Here is a 15,697-nt window from a genome sequence, read left to right on the forward strand (position 1 = left end):
TGACATTCAGACTAAAGACTTGGGGGGAAAATGCACATTATTGAAATAAATTTTATTAACACGAAATTCACCAAAGGACTTATGTACACAACACATTCTTATAGAGCTTAACCAGTCAAAGGACTACAAATTAAAAAGTTTAAAATGATTCTAAGATCAATTGCAGGAATAAAAATACTCCCTACACGACATCAGCTGCTGTGTCTCCAGTGCTTTTACGTTTTCACGATTTGATAGTTGTGGGTCACTTTTTGATTCATAGTCAGAAATAAAACCACGTAGTTGTGTCTTCCATTCCAATGTTTTTAGAAAAATTATAGGCAATTTGAAGAGCAGCACAAATTGCACAGATTAAACTTCTGCGGTGCGAACCATCACGACATAGAATTTATTTGACCACCACCACCCCCTCCAGCCGCCCTCTGGCTTGCTCCGCCCGGGGAAACCACGTCCCACAAACGGGACTACATGAGAGCGTGTGGTCTCGACTCTCAGGTCATCGCTGAAGGTCTTCGCGCTGATGATGGGATTCCACGGGTGAGTGGGCTGTTTGACGTGATTTACACGGAGAAAAAGGTCCTCTTTGGAGCTCCTCATATCCGTGGATCATTTTTAGTAACGTTTCATAATATTTGGGGTATGGGGTATTTTACATAAATATTCGACATTATTGTTTACTTAGTTTTTCAGTGGAGAAAGTAAAGCTTTTTACTTCAGCGGTGTTTGTTTGTTTTGCTACTCAGCATTTTTGCAGTAGGTGGAAGTTTAGAACTTTTTACCTCTATAATGAGTTTATTTAAAAACGTTTAACATGACAATCTTGCACAATTCAACGATTAGCCAAGTTCTATTCCACCGTTAATCATTAATTCTTAGGGTGCACAAAAATGCAGCAGCACTTCGTATTCTTGCAAAGTTGCTTAAGTAGATTGTGTCAAATCAGTAGATTGTCTAAAATCAGTAGATTGTGTCAAATCAGTAGATTGTCTAAAATCAGTAGCTTGTGTCAAATCAGTAGATTGTCTAAAATCAGTAGATTGTGTCGAATCAGTAGATTGTCTAAAATCAGTAGATTGTGTTGAATCAGTAGATTGTGTAAAATCAGTAGATTGTGTCATATCAGAATAACAATCAGCATTTCTTGGAACAGATTTTGGACTACAAATTATTACCCAAAAGAAAGAAACTGGGGGGTATATGTGACGACCACATTTCTCAGGTGATACAACTGCAGGTACATTTTTCTCTGTGGGGTATTAGTGTGTTCACATTTGCACTCATCATCATTATGTTCTGATTGACCTAAAGGGAATCATTGACCCTGACAACTTCTACAATAACAGGATAGACAATAGTTGTTGCTACACCAAAGACCAGTGCAACAAAATCACTTCAATAGTAAGAGCCTTTACAACAGTTATGGGGCATTATTGATTACATTCAACATCATCGCAGTGTCAGAAACATGGATTAATGAAATAAAGACTTGGATTCCTGCTTGGAGAAATCCATGTCTTTATTTCATCAAGTTTGAGACTTTAAAGAGCAAGTTGATATCTGTTGATAATATAATGTGTAACTGTTGAAGTGTCTGTGACAAACTGGTAATTATTGGATAAACACTGTCTGTCTGAAGAGGGAGGTTAATACAATCATTATATTTTTGTCGAGAACACTGTCAAGATAACCTTGTTTTGAACATCTATAATGTGAACATGCCTTGTTGTTCCTTGGAAGAATGTTAATTAAGCTCAAAGTTACATCTGGAACGAAGGCTAATATCTGGAGTTGGAGAAAATTGGATGTAAGATGTTATGACTGATAAGAGAATGGATGGTTGAAAAAACAATGTGCCACAGGGACTGTCAAAATTCAATGTATGAAATTGTTGAAAATGTATTGTGATGAGAGAAGTGTTTAAATTGAACTCTGGGTTAATGAACTATCAAAGCCAGACAGATTCTACCCATCAGCCCTTTTTTTCCCCTGGATGTTGTTGATGTTGCAAGTGAGATGAAGGTGGGGAACACTGCTGTGATAACATGTTCAAAAAATAAAATAAAATAAATCACAACAGTAATTCTCCCACTAATGGACCTTAGTAGGCTGATTGCCACGATCCTGGGTTGTTACGTGTGATCCACGTGTGAGCATGGACAGTCTTTCACCACTGTGGCATAATTAGTCCTGACTTATCTGACATCTCGTCTTTTGGACTGTTTGTCCCACAAGACCAAGGTCATGTTAATCAACTTCCATGTTGGCTTTATACCAAAACCTTTTCTACATACAGATGTACAGAATTTCACAATAAATAAAAGCTATTCTCAAAGTGGACCAAAAAAAAAGAGTGGTGCTGCAATATTAGACACTAGTATTGTATGAAAATCACGTTTACATGAAGAATTAATGTTTACTAAAATTTGAACATGCATGGATTAAGAATTTCCAAGGCTTTCTCTCCTAATGGTTTTAATTTCTTTCAGATCAATGAATATGTTGGGAGCAGTGCTGATTGTTCTGGCAGGCTGTCTACAATGTGTCTCTGCTGACAGCAACACTGAGGCTCCACCAGAGGTCTTGGAGAACAATGGCACTTTTTATGCGGCCTGTAAAGTGAGACCCAGCTCCACACTGGCTCCCGGTCTGCCCAAGGTGTATGGCCAGGTGTTGTTTAAGCAACATTTTCCTGACGGTATCCTTCAAGTTCGTGTAAGCATCAATGGCTTCCCCGCAAATAGTGACATTCAGCTCCAAGCGATGCACATCCATCAATATGGAGACTTGAGCCGCGGGTGTGTCTCGACCGGTGGCCATTACGATCCATTTGGTGATGATCACCCTGAACACCCTGGAGACTTTGGAAACTTTGAGACTCAGAAAGGAAAGATCAACGCAGTAATACAATCTAATGCCACGCTGTTTGGAAAATGGTCTGTAATCGGAAGAGCAGTTGTGATCCATGAAAAACATGATGATATGGGGCTAGGTGGAGACGCCAGGAGCCTGTTGCACGGAAATGCAGGACCCAGACTCGGCTGCTGCATTATCGGAATCTCCCCCCCCAGTCATTGGAACACGAGGAGCCTGAGGAGATATTAATCTAACAGAAGTGTTATATGCTAAAGCTTTAGTGTTTGTATTCAATCTTTCTATTCCATTCTTTGTGTGATGCCACGAAATGTCAGTGAGTCAGTCAAATCTCTCCTGTGTAAATACTGAACAGTGGTTTATCAATCCTAGCAGAGGCTTGCTATAATAATGTAAGGGGAGGCACTGACTTCATCATAATCACATTCACAAACATGAACCTACTGTGTAGCTTAGTCACCATTTAATGAGCAACAGTGAGTGGGTTATGTTTAAATTCTCATCAGAATTATTTACACATACAAACTGTGACACATAAATAAGCACATTTGATTAAAAAATCGTTGTTACCTAAATGTTTGTTTATATGTTATGTTTAGTTATGAATGAAGTCCATGCGCAGCTCCTTCTGAAAAAAAGCAAAAAAATTTTGAGTTGAGATATGTAATCCTCCATTTTTTTAGTAAGGGGAGGCGAGCAGAAAAAACAAATAAATGGCTGCACTTGACTTGCTGCCTACGGATCGTAGCTTGCTGTCACTTTATTCTGCGGCCGAGGAGTCCCAAGAAAAATCCTTGGGATCACCAGCGCCCCCTACCATGAGGTTGGAGAACTGCATGCCTCACTTACAGCCTTTTCCCAGTCGTTTCAACTAAAAGACATTAAACACATACAGTTGTTGACAAAAAATACAGTACATTATATACAATAGCTAAATTGTGGAAATTTAGTTCATATAGCAAACATGTTCGAACATTTTAATAGCGACATATAGATAGACAGCATTACAGTCTCACTGTTTAGCTACAGCACAGGAAGCCGAGTCATTGAGTAATCCATGGTGAGGCTCAGCTGGCTGGTGTCTCACCACAGGTCTCTTCTCCTAATCTCTTCTCAGTATTGCAGCGGTAAATGTGAAAATTCAGCGATTTGGGGTAAAAATAAGCTTATAATGCACATCACTGGATAAATATAACCATTTAATTTATTTCTTCCATTTTCCAGTTTTTTCTTTCATGACAACAAGTGAGGCTGTGCCTCACCTGCCTCCCCTGACTGCACGTCAGTGTGAAATATCTATTTTCACAGAAGCATAGTCACAAAACATCAAATTCCCATGGTAAAGACCCAAATCATTTTGATTCTATATGTTGAAAAGGCCAACAGTACTTGGACTACTCCAGCCCTCTCCATAGGAATGGTAGATTCCGCGCCCCTTCTCCCAAGTGGTGCAGTCCATCTACCCACTGCAGTTGACAGAGATGACAGTGAAGTTTGCAGAGTTCAGTCATTACCCTGATTAAGTTTCAGACCGGTGTTACAGCTATTGTTTACAACTGTTGTGTGTCTCCATAGAAATAAACCACACACACAAACTCAGACAGATCTAGTCAGTTATAAGTTACTGTACATCCTGTCAAGCCATTTTGACGCCAATAAATTGCTCAACCAGACTTCTGGAGTAGCAGTGATTTGATCAGTCACCTCAGTGGTGGGTTGTGATTTCTGGAACCTAAGTTTATGAGAGAAGCCATTGTCAGCCTACTCTTTCTTATATCTAAAACATTATATTTGTCATAAATAAATAAATCTTGCATATATTTCTAGCTCACATTCAACACATATACATATGGCTCTATTTAATTCCGATTTAATTCCTATGTGGTAAACTCATATTTTCACAAGACATAAAAAATGAAGATATCAGTGCTGGTAATCTAATAAATGTTCTGTAAATTTTGTAAGATCTCTTTATTCACTATTAAATAATGCTTGTACTTCATCGAATATTTGTTAAGAATTCATCTGTCATGGAATCAGATGAAAGCATGGATTAAAGAAAATGAAATACTTTGTATAACACTACAATTGTAAAACAAAAACTGTCTTTTCAAAAATACTTTTAAACAAATTCAATAAAAGAACTGAAGGTTGTTGAATCTGAATGAGGTGACTGCAAGAGTTTGTAATACATTAAGGAAACAGCCTGAAGCTGCTGCTTTGTTTGAAGGTTTGAACACAGTTCAGGGTTGTCCCCCCCAGGTAAAAATGATCTAGACAGAGATCACACCAGGTAAGTTAGTGAGTGAATAAGAAAAGGAAAGAAGTTAACAATAATGTTATTGATAAGTCAAACAAGCATACAGTAATGTCATTTTTTGAAAAGACTTTTGTGAATTTTTAAAGGACAGACACACCCACATGTGGAGACATAGAGTGAGGGGGAGAGAGAGAGACAGAACCACAGAGAGAGCTGGGTTGATGCTCAGACACCATCCAAATACAACAGAACACTAAAAAAATGAAGAAACTACAGGCAGAGGGCAAGTTTCCTGTTGAAACTTTTCCTACCATGCCTTTCTAGTGAGTCATAAATGGGGATCTGAACTGACTACATTAGTATGAGGCAATATTTTCTTTCAAAGAAAAGCACTACAATGTTTTGAACATTGTTCACAATAGCTTCTGTCTTTGCTGACATTGTAATCGATGCAGTGGGATTATGACTGAGGTTTGTGGTCGGGGAGAAGGAAGGGAGAATATTTGCTGGCAATTCCTGTCTGAGCAATGTTTGTGGATTCTGTTCAGCTGACAGGGGAAATAAAACACCGTGCATCGTATTCTTAAATTTGATTTGCAATAAGATTTAATACTGAATATGTGTTTTACACCAGCAGAAATGTCACAAAAATTAAATTCTCGCCTTTGAGTCATGGAAACTCTCACACTGATAGAGTTACAACAATAAATGGAACTGCATATGGAAATCCCCCAAAGCACACAGACAGTAACATTTTCTCGCATATGAGACAATTGCAATCTTATCATCTACAGACACTTGTCTGCCTTGCGGGTAACAGGTAGGCTGGAGTCTAATCTATCTGGATACAGACGAGAGGTTGGGTACACCACGGATGAGACATCAGTTCATTGCAGGGCCACATGAAAGACAAACAAACACACAGGATGACAACCACACCAACGGACAATTTAGTGTGATCAATTCACCTAAGCTGCATGTTTATGTTGGTCGTCACTCACTTTTTTCTGACTTTTCATCACCTGTAAGAGTAGATTTATAAAATATAACCAATAGATGGCCCTCACGCCCTCAGTCAGCTGGGATAGACTCCAGCTCCCTGTGACCCGCGATAGCGGATGAAGCGGTTGTGAAAATGAATGAATGAATGAACCAACAGATGGTACGACAGACTGATAAGTCAGACACACAGTCACCATGTTGAGCATTCACCTTCCTCTCTGCGAGACTCTTTTGACTCTTCCTGCTGAGCCTTCGGAATAATGGTGTTGTTTCCTCCTGTTGTGACAAGATTATAATTACATCCAAAGATGCTTCTCCTTCACTCACTTTCGGAGAATGTAGCCTTGGCCAGGATGAGTTAATGTCATCAGGTGGTAACCAAGTTCATCCGGTGTTTCAACCCTGAACCACAACACCCTCCCAGTGGTGGCCAAATCACTGCCCGTCTCCTCCCTTGGCTTCCAGCTAAACCCCTTTCTTCTGCTCGATAACCAGCAAGAAACTCTCTCTGCTGCCTCCCTCATCCTGCGAGCTGCTGTTTTTCTCTCCCTTCCTGTCATTCCAATGGCTGTGAGCATCCTCTACGCTGACTGAGCAGTGAATCCTCTACAGCTGACCTCAACTGGGCCTGCCATCTTTTCCCCCTGCAGTCATGTGAGAGATCCCGGTATTTGGTGTTCTTTCTCTCTAACGCCTGCTCACAACCCTCTTCCCATGGGACTGTAAGTTCTATGAGGATGATGTTGCCTGTTCAGACCACATGACCACATCTGGCCTCAGGGTTGTCTGGACAACCTGGGGGAATTGCAGTCTTCCCCCCAGGTCTACCTCTATTTCCCATGATTGGGCATTTTGTAGCAGGTTGCTTCTTGTTGTTACTGTGGTGGGTGGCTTTTCTTCCTACCGAACAAACTTAATAGATCGCATTGTTTTCATTGTTGTGGTTTCTCGCATCTCTCCTGCTACAGAGCATTAGCAAGTGTCATGAGCATCTTGTCCTGACACCACCTGTATCTTCATTGGGCAGGATGACAGAATGTGCGCCATGGTACCGCTCTCACCGTACAGCTTGCACAGTGGGTCCTCCCTCAAGCCCCATTTGTGTTAGTTTGTCTGTGCCAGCAGTGTCATACACCAATCTTAGCAGGAAGGAGATGTGGAAAAGCTCCAATCTCCATAGATCTGCCCGTGTGATCTTCCACTTTGGTAGGTCCCATTTGGCCCATGCTCCCTGGGACGCTAGCTCCGCTGCTTTTGCCCTTCAACTTTCCTCCTTCAGGCTTTGTACTTCCACCTGGATCGTGGCCCTTTGGTCCTTGGTTCCTGTCTTCCCCCTGTGCATGGTGTACCAGTGATGCCACGTACCTGCAACATACTTTCAGCTTGTGCAACAGACAAGTCACCTGCCCAGTTGTGTCCAGATCTTGTGAGGATGCCTGCCTGTCTGACTTGTTTGTTCTGGGAGTCTCTGTATGTCACTGAGACTGTGCACTTGGCTACCTTAAATTCCTCCACCATGGACAACAGAGGAAGTTGGAGCTGCCCTAATCTTATATACAAGCCAACTGAAGTGAAGCTTGGAGGGATTCCTAACCATATTTGGAGGTACTTATTGATCTTCCTCTCCACTTCTTCCACGCTCGTTATTGGAACTTCATACACTGTCATCAGCCCCATGCGGCTTGGCAGCAATCCATGCTGATAAAGCCATGCTTTGAACTTCCCTGAGAGCCCTGATTTCTCAATTCTTCTCAGCCCTTCCTCTGTCTGCTTTTCTGAACTTGTGACGCTGTTCCTGTCAGCAAGTGAGTCATCAAATCACTTTCTGAGGCACTTAGATTATCCTCCATCGATGGAATCCCTTCTCCTTGTACCTGCAGCTTGACCCTGTTTATTAATTTACCTTTCCTGATCACCATTGCCCTGGATTTCACGGGCTTAAATTTCATTCTGGTCCATGTTGCCAGAACTGTTAGCATCCACCTCACCTCCACAAGTTGTGGTCATCACTGTAAGGTCATCCACATAACCTCTTATTCGGGGTTGTTGGACGCCCGATTCCATATTGGGGCCTTAAGCTTTCTTCCCAGCAGCTGCTGTTAGGAGGTTTATACCCATGATGAAGAGGATGGGGGAGAATGTACAGCCAGTCATGATTCCCTTTTCCAGAGTTTGTCACTGTGTTGTAAAATAGGCAGTTTTGAATTGTAGCTGGATTCCGCCACAGTAGCTCATGATCAATCCCTTGATGTGCTGAGGGATGAGATAATGCTCTAGTGCTGCATGGATGAGGGTGTCAGCCTCGTCTGTCAGCCTGTCCATCACCATAGCGAACAAGAAGGGGCTCAGAGCTGATCCCTGATGCAGTCCCACCTCCACCTTGAACTCCTCTGTCACACCTACAGCACACCTCACCACTGTCTCACAGTCCTCATACATGTCCTGCACCATTCTAACATACTTCTCTGCCACTCCAGACTTCCTCATACAATACCACAGTTCCTCTCTGGGCACCCTGTCATAAGCTTTCTCCAGATCTACAAAAACACAACTCAGCTCCGTTTGGCCTCCTCTGAATCAAGTGATTTAGAATGAAGCACTTATTTCATGGGTGGATTTGAGGAAACCTTGTTTTTAACTTAAGAATGGGTTTCACTCAATGGCATCAGGTTTTACCAAACAGACGTCTCAACACCAAAGAACCACTAATCTAAACTATGTCTGGGAGGCTCTTTTCATTGAAACATTTCCTCCCTCTACAGGCAAAGCAGAGTGACCCTGTCTTGTTTAAGTGATTGGTTTCTGCTGTCTGATTAGAACGCTCTGACATTTGAGACTTACAATTTATCACCCAGATCTTGAGTGCATGGGGAACAGGACATTCAGTTACATATGAGAATACGCAGAACCATAAATTTAAATGATATAACTCCATCACATAAGCTGAACATTGAATGAGCCTTTAAAGCATAGTTATATGTATAAAATGATTACATGATTGAGCAAGTATTGCTTATTTAACTAGGTTACTTATATGTTAAGTTTTGTCTGATTGACTAAATAACATACTCACTTTGAAGACTGTAAAGACTATTGTGACTAAAGACTTGCAAAAACTGCAAATTTTTGGGGCACTTAGATTATCCTCCATCGATGGAATCCCTTCTCCTTGTACCTGCAGCTTGACCCTGTTTATTAATTTACCTTTCCTGATCACCATTGCCCTGGATTTCTCGGGCTTAAATTTCATTCTGGTCCATGTTGCCAGAACTGTTAGCATCCACCTCACCTCCACAAGTTGTGGTCATCACTGTAAGGTCATCCACATAACCTCTTATTGGGGGTTGTTGGACGCCCGATTCCATATTGGGGCCTTAAGCTTTCTTCCCAGCAGCTGCTGTTAGGAGGTTTATACCCATGATGAAGAGGATGGGGGAGAATGTACAGCCAGTCATGATTCCCTTTTCCAGAGTTTGTCACTGTGTTGTAAAATAGGCAGTTTTGAATTGTAGCTGGATTCCGCCACAGTAGCTCATGATCAATCCCTTGATGTGCTGAGGGATGAGATAATGCTCTAGTGCTGCATGGATGAGGGTGTTGGGGATTGATCCTTAGGCATTGGCCAAATCCAGCCAAACAACACCCAAGCTGCTTTTGCTGATCTTGGCCTCCCAGATCTTCTAATTGAGAACTCAACTGTGTTCCAGACATCCAGAGAAGCCTGCAATCCCACCTTTCTGGCTAGCGCTGTTGATGTATCCGTGCTCTGTCATGTATGACAAAAAAATTGCTCATTTGAGGCGCACCAAGAAGGAGCTGCCTGCCACTCTACCTCCCCTGCATGCCCACAGGCCCCCTTGTGTGTGTGTGTGATACAGGGGCCTGTACTCACATGTATGCATGCGTTTGTAATCAGTAGCTAGAGTGTGCTGTCTTAATTTCCCTTCGGGGATCAAACCAGTATATAAAATTTAAAAAAAAAAAAAAATGAGGTCATCCTCTTGGCCAGTACAGAAAAGAAGATTGTTAGAATAATGTATATAGGTTTTCTCATATTTACTCTTTTATATTCCTTTATTCTTTGTACTACATAGCATGACCATATAAATGTTTATATCTGTGTCTGAGTGTCCTGCTATGCATTGAGTTATTTTTCAGGGAGACAACAGTAACAATGGGATCACCGGTGTGATAGCAGGAGGTCCCTTGAGCAGGGTGTGACCTCTGAACTGCTAATAAGGGATGTGCCTGGTTCTTGCTTCCAAACGAGAGGATGCCATAAAAAGAAGAATGTATTACTCTTTTATGGCATCATGCCACAGACGTTGTTTTACTGTTGTTTTCTATCCCCCATCCCTTAGAAAAATTATATAAACAGGGAATGCCCTAAGAAAATAAAAGAGAGGATTCGGCAGAGGCATGTTTGAGAGCAGGTTGGAGATCTGTAACTTAGCACATCTCTGTCCTTTCTCCCCGCGAGTAAAAAATATAACTGTTGTCTTCTCCTTTTTGTGTCTGTGTTTTAAATGTTCTAGGTTGCTTGAACCTGACAAAGATTTTGAAATCTACACTTAAGACTGAGATTGTTCTAAACAAGTCTATGGTTGAGGAATTCTCTTTTGGCACAAAACAGCCTTATGACTTTTTACAGCATGGTGGAATAATGGCCTTCTTCCAGATCCTCTGGAACAGCTTCCACAGCCTCCGAAGGAGCAATGGGCACTGCTTGTATACCTTGTAGGGTATACCACTTGGACCGGGGGCAGATCTTGTTCTGGCCTTCTTCACCACCTCCACCACCTGCTCTTTTCCAGGTGGAACAATGCTGTCTATGTTAGTGTGGGCATCCAGGGCCTGATTTCTGCAGGTGTCTTTGTGGGTCTCCCTCAGAAACGCCACCACATTACATTATCCCAACATTATCCAAAGTTGAAATGTTATGAATGCAGCAGAAATTTTTTAATTTGTGTGTCACTACTTGAATGTACAAATTAACATGAGAGGCTCTTCCTCTCAACTGTAATGGTGTTTATCCGTCGAGATAATTTTAGAGTGAGCAGCTGAGGTTTGGAGATACTGACTTAGCTCTTGTACATAATTGACTGCATGATGATGAGACTGGTAGACATAGGAGAAAATAGATAACATATAAAGCGTTGAGATGATCTCCAAAACTCAACATCTCACACTAAAATGATCCAAATGATTTGTTTTTCTGGAAGTGAACTGTATTGGAACGGATAGAAATGAGTCATTCTAATCAACACAGGTATGAAGATGGTACATAACAGTTATGAGAGGTATATACTTATATGAATCCCCAAAGAGACATGCAAAAAAGGACAAAAGGAAAAAGATAAGGACTATAATGACTGTAATTAGTGTGTACTAGACCACAAATGTCAATCAAACACAATAATATCAAATTTCTAATAAGTTGATGTTCACCTGGCAGGTTCCACAGGTCAGATGTTTCTAGTGCTTTCAGTTTTTTCTCCAGTTCTGCCACTCAAGTTCCAAGAATACTTAAAAGACATTCACGTTGCTGTTGATGTGTACAATCAAGTGATTCAGAATCTTCTTTTCCTTTCGGCTTTTCCCTCCAGGGGCCGCCACAGCAAATCAATTGCCTCCATCTAACCCTGTCCTTTGCATTTTCTTCTCTCACACCAACTACCTTCATGTCCTTTCACTACATCCATAAACCTCCTCTTTGGTCTTCCTCGAGGCCTCCTGCCTGGCAGTTCAAAACTCAGCATCCTTCTACCAATATATTCACTATCTCTCCTCTGGATATGTCCAAACCATCTCAGTCTGGTCTCTCTGACTTTATCTCCAAAACTTCTAACATGTGCTGTCCCTCTGATGTACTCATTCCTGATCCTATCCTTCCTGGTCACTCCCAGAGAGAACCTCAGCATCTTCATCTCTGCTACCTCCAGCTCTGTCTCCTGTCTTTTCTTCAGTGACACTGTCTCTAGACCAAACAACATCGCTGGTCTCACCACAGTTTTGTACACCTTTCCTTTCATTTTAGCTGAAACTCTTCTATCACACATCACACCTGACACTTTCCTCCACCCATTCCATCCTGCCTGTACACGCTTCTTCACCTCTTTTCCACACGCTCCATTGCTCTGGACTGTTGAGCCTAAGTACTTAAAATCCTCCACCTTCTTGATCTCTTCTCCCTCTAACCTCACTCTTCCACTTGGGTCCCTCTCATTCACATGCATGTACTCTGTCTTACTGCGGCTAACCTTCATTCCTCTCCTTTCCAGGACAAACCTCCACCTCTCTAGCTTCTCCTCCACCTGTTCCCTGCTCTCACTGCAGATCACAATGTCATCTGCAAACATCATAGTCCATGGAGATTCCTGTCTAACCTCGTCTGTCAGCCTGTCCATCACCATAGCGAACAAGAAGGGGCTCAGAGCTGATCCCTGATGCAGTCCCACCTCCACCTTGAACTCCTCTGTCACACCTACAGCACACCTCACCACTGTCTCAGAGTCCTCATACATGTCCTGCACCATTCTAACATACTTCTCTGCCACTCCAGACTTCCTCATACAATACCACAGTTCCTCTCTGGGCACCCTGTCATAAGCTTTCTCCAGATCTACAAAAACACAACTCAGCTCCGTTTGGCCTCCTCTGAATCAAGTGATTTAGAATGAAGCACTTATTTCATGGGTGGATTTGAGGAAACCTTGTTTTTAACTTAAGAATGGGTTTCACTCAATGGCATCAGGTTTTACCAAACAGACGTCTCAACACCAAAGAACCACTAATCTAAACTATGTCTGGGAGGCTCTTTTCATTGAAACATTTCCTCCCTCTACAGGCAAAGCAGAGTGACCCTGTCTTGTTTTAGTGATTGGTTTCTGCTGTCTGATTAGAACGCTCTGACATTTGAGACTTACAATTTATCACCCAGATCTTGAGTGCATGAGGAACAGGACATTCAGTTACATATGAGAATACGCAGAACCATAAATTTAAATGATATAACTCCATCACATAAGCTGAACATTGAATGAGCCTTTAAAGCATAGTTATATGTATAAAATGATTACATGATTGAGCAAGTATTGCTTATTTAACTAGGTTACTTATATGTTAAGTTTTGTCTGATTGACTAAATAACATACTCACTTTGAAGACTGTAAAGACTATTGTGACTAAAGACTTGCAAAAACTGCAAATTTTTGAAATACATTTCATGAACACAAAATTCACAAAAGAAATTATGTTATGTACACAACACATTCTTATAGAGCTTAAGCAATCAAAGAACTCCAAATTAAAAAGTTAAAATTGATTCTAATATAAATTGCAGAAATAATTAAAACACTCCCTACAAGATATCAGCTGCTGTGTTTCCAGTGCTTTTACATTTCACTTTTTGATACATACATTGAAGAATAAAACCACATAGATGTGTTTTTATGAAATATTTATCCATCGTAATGTTTGACAGAATTAGGAAAGTGATAGGCAAACAATTTTAAGAGCAGCACAAATTGCACAAGCTTCTGTTTTATGAACCGTCACGACATTTGAATAAAAACGGAATCAGCTTATCTTGATCAGAAAATCAAAAGTAATAAAAGTGCTACCGGCTGATTACGGGCACCACCACCCACGCCCCCCCGCATACCCTCCCACGGACAAAATCGTATAAAAGCCTGTGGTCTCGACTTTCAGATCATCACTGAAGGTCTGTTCACGCTGATGATGGGATTCTACAGGTGAGTGCTCTTCGTGGGCTGTTTGACTTGATTTACATGGAGAAAAGTAGCTGTCCTCTTTTGAGCAGTGATGACGCTCCTCACTCTAATTTACTATACTCAGTTTTTCAGTGAAGGAAACTAAAGCTTTTATCACATTTAGCTTTGTTTTGGTTTTTTTCAGGAATGAGTACATCAGAGGGACAGCACTTGTGAGAGGTTTTGGAGATAAAGTCAGAGAGGCCAGACTGAGATGGTTTGGACATGTCCAGAGAAGAGATAGTGAATATATTGGTAGAAGGATGCTGAGTTTTGAACTGCCAGGCAGGAGGCCTAGAGGAAGACCAAAGAGGAGGTTTATGGATGTAGTGAAAGAGGACATGAAGGTAGTTGGTGTGAGAGAAGGGGATTCAAAGGACAGGGCTAGATGGAGGAAAATGATTCGCTGTGGCGACCCCTGAAGGGAAAAGCTGAAAGGAAAAGAAGAAGCTTTGTTTTTGTTTTTTCTTGCTACCGGTACTCAGAATTTTGCTGTAGATTGAAATCTAGAACTTGTCACCACTATAGTGAGTTTATGTAAAATGCTTATCATGACCATATAAGGCAAGGCTGGAGTTGGAGAAAATTGGATGTAAGATGTTATGACTACACAGATAAGAGAATGGATGGTTGAAAAAACAATGTGCCACGTGTGATCCACCGTTTGGTCCACTGAGCGTGGACAGTGTTTTCACCACTGTGGCATAATTAGTCCTGACCTATCTGACATCTCGTCTTGTGGACTGTTTGTCCCACAAGACCAAGGTCATGTTAATCAAATTCCATGCTGGTTTTTCTCCCTAATTTTCATGCCTTTGTGAGGATTATGTTAATGAGCAATTTCTCTCAAAACAGTTTTCAGACAGATTACAATACAGAACTCACAAAAATTTGACAAGCATTACCAAACTTCAGTGAGATTTATCACAAAACCTTTTCTACAAATAGATGCACAGAATTTCACAATAAATAAAAGCTATTCTCAAAGTGGACCACAAAAATGAGTGTTACTGCTGTGCTGTAAATCTTTGACACTAGTATTGTATGAAAATCACATTTACATGTAGAGTTATAGCAACATGTAAACATGCATGGATTAAGAATCTACGAGACTTTCTCTCCTAATGGTTTTAATTTCTTTCAGATCAATGAATATGTTGGGAGCAGTGCTGATTGTTCTGGCAGGCTGTCTACAATGTGTCTCTGCTGACAGCAAAACTGAGGCTCCACCCGAGGTCTTGGAGAACAAAGGTAGTTTTTATGCAGCCTGTAAAGTGAGACCCAGCTCCACACTGGCTCCCGGTCTGCCTGAGGTGTATGGCCAGGTGTTGTTTAAGCAAGATTTTCCTGACGGTATGCTTGAAGTTCTTGTAAGCATCGATGGCTTCCCCACAAATTGTGCCATTCAGCTCCGAGCGTTGCACATCTATCAGTATGGAGACTTGAGCCAGGGGTGTGCCTCGACCGGAGACCACTACGATCCATTTGATGATGTTCACCCTGAACACGCCGGAGACATTGGAAACTTTGAGCCCCGGAACGGAAAAATCAGTGCAGTGATACAATCTAATGCCACGATGTTTGGAAGATGGTCAGTAATTGGAAGAGCGGTGGTGATCCATGAAGAAGAAGATGATATGGGGCTAGGTGGAGACGCCGGGAGCCTGTTGCATGGAAATGCAGGAGCCAGACTCGGCTGCTGCATTATTGGAATTTCCCCCCCCAGCCACTGGAACACGGAGAGACCCAAAATAGTTAATTAATCTGGTCAAATTTGATCCTGATTAAATAT

The 15,697-nt window shown here is 41.5% G+C and overlaps 2 protein-coding genes across 2 annotated transcripts; both read left to right on the forward strand.

Moving 5' to 3' along the window:
* Window positions 1-438: 438 nt before the first annotated feature.
* On the forward strand, window positions 439-5,024 carry LOC137600347 (extracellular superoxide dismutase [Cu-Zn]-like). Its single transcript, XM_068321927.1, has 2 exons — window positions 439-537; window positions 2,487-5,024. The coding sequence occupies exons 1-2, from the start codon at window positions 521-523 to the stop codon at window positions 3,100-3,102; spliced, it is 633 nt and encodes a 210-aa protein (XP_068178028.1). The 5' UTR covers window positions 439-520; the 3' UTR covers window positions 3,103-5,024.
* Window positions 5,025-15,053: 10,029 nt separating this feature from the next.
* Window positions 15,054-15,668, forward strand: LOC137599904 (extracellular superoxide dismutase [Cu-Zn]-like). The gene has a single exon (XM_068321142.1). It carries the CDS (start codon window positions 15,054-15,056, stop codon window positions 15,666-15,668), a length of 615 nt encoding a protein of 204 aa, XP_068177243.1.
* The last annotated feature ends 29 nt before the right edge of the window (window positions 15,669-15,697 follow it).

This window comes from Antennarius striatus, chromosome 8, assembly GCF_040054535.1.
Source record: "Antennarius striatus isolate MH-2024 chromosome 8, ASM4005453v1, whole genome shotgun sequence".
In the NCBI taxonomy this organism is placed as follows: Eukaryota; Metazoa; Chordata; class Actinopteri; order Lophiiformes; family Antennariidae; genus Antennarius; species Antennarius striatus.